General features: G+C 51.3%; 1 protein-coding gene across 2 annotated transcripts; it reads right to left on the reverse strand.

Annotated features, from left to right (window-relative positions):
- Positions 1-429: 429 nt before the first annotated feature.
- Positions 430-1,975, reverse strand: LOC100513130 (brain expressed, X-linked 1). Of its 2 annotated transcripts, NM_001244771.1 has the most exons (3): positions 1,869-1,972; positions 1,404-1,481; positions 430-1,070 (listed from the first exon to the last, which is right to left on the reverse strand). In NM_001244771.1, exon 3 carries the CDS (start codon positions 1,063-1,065, stop codon positions 676-678), a length of 390 nt encoding a protein of 129 aa, NP_001231700.1. In that variant the 5' UTR covers positions 1,066-1,070; positions 1,404-1,481; positions 1,869-1,972; the 3' UTR covers positions 430-675. The 2 variants fall into 2 exon arrangements, with proteins under 2 accessions (NP_001231700.1, XP_084862341.1); XM_085006215.1 differs by lacking the exon at positions 1,404-1,481 and having other exon boundaries at positions 1,869-1,975.
- Between the last annotated feature and the right edge of the window lie 681 nt (positions 1,976-2,656).

The following is a 2,656-nucleotide window of genomic DNA, read 5'->3' on the forward strand; positions in this document are numbered from 1 at the left end:
TGGAAGTAATATCTAAAGGGTTGGGCCATATCTACACCAGTGGGAATAAGAGCATAAAGCTCACAAACTTACTGCCTCATCAAGTGCACAGAGAAGCTCTGGAGGTGATTATTATCTTCATCTTGCTAGTAAATGTAATGATTTTTAAGGAGATGTGTCTCTTATCATTAGGTTTACACCTCTAAATAAAAGATCAAGGTAAGCTAAACCGAGATTCTGTCCCAAGCACTTAATAAGTGCTCACCTTGCTTTTAACAGGTGGTCAAGCTCCTTCAATTAGCAATATGTGTTCAGTTTTGAAAAATGAGAAAACAGAGATAAAAAATAAAAAATTATTCATAATTCTACCATAAAGAGATACTTTGATTTTTACTTTATATTGTGTGTTCATACATAAAATACATAAAATTTTAAGTAAATAAAAGAGAATGCTTTTTTAAACTGCTTTATTAACTTCACAATATATAATGAACATCTCTCCATGCAACAGGTAAAACTCTCCTGCTGACAAAAACGTACAGATTGGGTCAAAAACACAACATTCAATTAGAAGCTGGTAATAGGAGACCCACAGGAAACAAGTAACACCAAAAGGTTTACAACAAATACATCACAAACATGTAAGTTTAGGAAGCAGATGTGTCTCCCCATTAACTTCAGCGAAAACATCAGGATTTAAGGCATAAGGCAAAACTCATCGTGATGGTCATGGTGAGGGGGGTCAGTGCTAACTGCCCGAAGACTATGACTCAACTGCTTTTCCCTCAGCTTTTCCATCAGCAGCCTCACCTCCTCCCCAATCCTTTCCATATTCTCTTCTCTCATCCTTGCCTGTGGCTCTCCAAGCCTCTGCGTCATATCCCATCTATACTGCAGGATAGGCTGCCTCACACGGAACCGCCTACGATTTCCTCTAGGTACGCAATTATCACCAGCTTCCACAGGGAGGGCCAAAGGCTCTCCTTTATTAGCATCTTGCCCCTTTTCTTCTTTTTTTTCATTCTCCTTGGTGGTATTTTCCATGCTGAGATTTTTCACTGCTTGCTGCTCCTCTTTGGACGCCATTGCTCCTAGGACACAAAAGGCGAGAGAAGGGACTATTTTCTTGGTGGACCGATCAGCACCGAGGACAGAGGCCCTACTACGCACCTCTCGAGATTCCCCTCCCCACAAGTCAAAGGCTTTTCAAATTTTCCTTCTCCCACCTGAGAGGCTCCCTAGGCCCTCTAGGGGGCCCCCAGTCCGGGCTCCCCCCCTCCCTCCCCCCAACCCACCATTTTCCCTGCCCATCCATGCCCAGGCCTCTGCAGGCACCAAAATGGAGGACGGGCTGGGGGGGGCCTCGTTTGGGGTCTCAGGGCTTTCCAACCCTCCCCCCGACCCCCACTGTCCCCCACACCGACCTGGGCCTATCCTTGCTGTCTCCTGCTCCTCCCGATTGTCACCACGAGTGCACCGCCGCGACACCTAAACCCGCAGACCTGCAGAGGCCGGGGTGGGGGCAGAGGGGCTGCTGCAGCCGGGAGTCGGCCCCGCGCCCCCCCCACACACCCCCGCTTTCCCCGCGTTCCTCGCCCCCACCCCCGCACAGACCACCATTTTCCACACCAAGAAGAACGGGTGCGGGGCGGGGATGTCGGAAAAACTTGCGGGGGTGCGAGAAGCAGGTGTCTGCGAGGAGTAGTCGCCTCGCGGTCATTAGGCCCGCCCCAAGGAAAGCCGACCGTTTCTAGGGGCCAAATGTCCGACTGCGGGGGACGTGGGTTTTGCGGTCTCCGCTTTGGGGCAGCTGGACCCCCGGGGAGGGGTCTGCAGGCCGCGTCCGCTAGCCCACGCCACCTCTGGGGAGCTCTCTCCGAGTCCCTTACCTGCTTTCCCTGCACCTCCAACGCTTGGGGGCCGCCCCCGGCCCGCACTCCCTCAGGCCAGACGGGAGCAAGGACCGAGAATGGAGAGTGCGACAGCCGCGTCTGACGCTGAGGAGTGGCGCGCGCGAGTCTGCGCTGGCCGGTCACGTGGTGCCTTCATCACGGTGGGCGACCACGCCCCCAACACGCCCCGCCCCCCCGCCCTCCGCGACCCCCGTCTGGGCGCCTGGCTGGGCCCTGACTCTGTTCTGTTTGTGTTCCTGGGCCTTTCTCTGCCAGCCGCCCAAAGGCCCTAACTTCCTAGGGAGTCTTTGGCCATTCCCACTTCTTTTCTGGGGATCTTCCTCTCCTCCCTCAGCTCCCAGGATACGCCCTCCTTCCACCTGCTGTCCTTTCTGCTACCCAGTGCTCTCCGTTTTCCCTCCACTAAAATGCACAGAAGAAATGTGCCCGGAAAAGACCCCAAGAGAGTGGCTTTTTAAACATTCTTAGTATCTGTTTTGTTCCCTTTATTTTAACCCAAAAAAGTCAAAATATCTTTTTTAAAGCAAATAAGGAATAGGTATTTTTATTTGAGAAACAGGATTAATCTTGGGGAAAAAAAAACCCCAACCACCTGTCTCCTCTGCCAAGTCATTATATAAATATAGACTCTACAGGCAGCTACGTGTTTAACAGTTGGAAAAGGACACGCAGCTGATTGTTTCTCTTGTGAGGGGTCCGTACATAATGAGGCCCTTCCGTGAGGTGAGCCAGTAAATGTGCAGCAGAGTATTGTTTCTTTTTCA

The sequence above is a fragment of the Sus scrofa genome, chromosome X (assembly GCF_054392235.1).
Source record: "Sus scrofa isolate SSC_HxYL_T2T_F1_AM1 chromosome X, Sscrofa_HxYL_maternal_Yorkshire_Landrace_v2.0, whole genome shotgun sequence".
In the NCBI taxonomy this organism is placed as follows: domain Eukaryota; kingdom Metazoa; phylum Chordata; class Mammalia; order Artiodactyla; family Suidae; genus Sus; species Sus scrofa.

Coding starts and splice junctions, on each gene's coding strand:
- LOC100513130 (XM_085006215.1), bottom strand. CDS start 1,065: ATGGCGTCCAAAGAGGAGCAGCAAGCAGTGAAAAATCTCAGCATGGAA.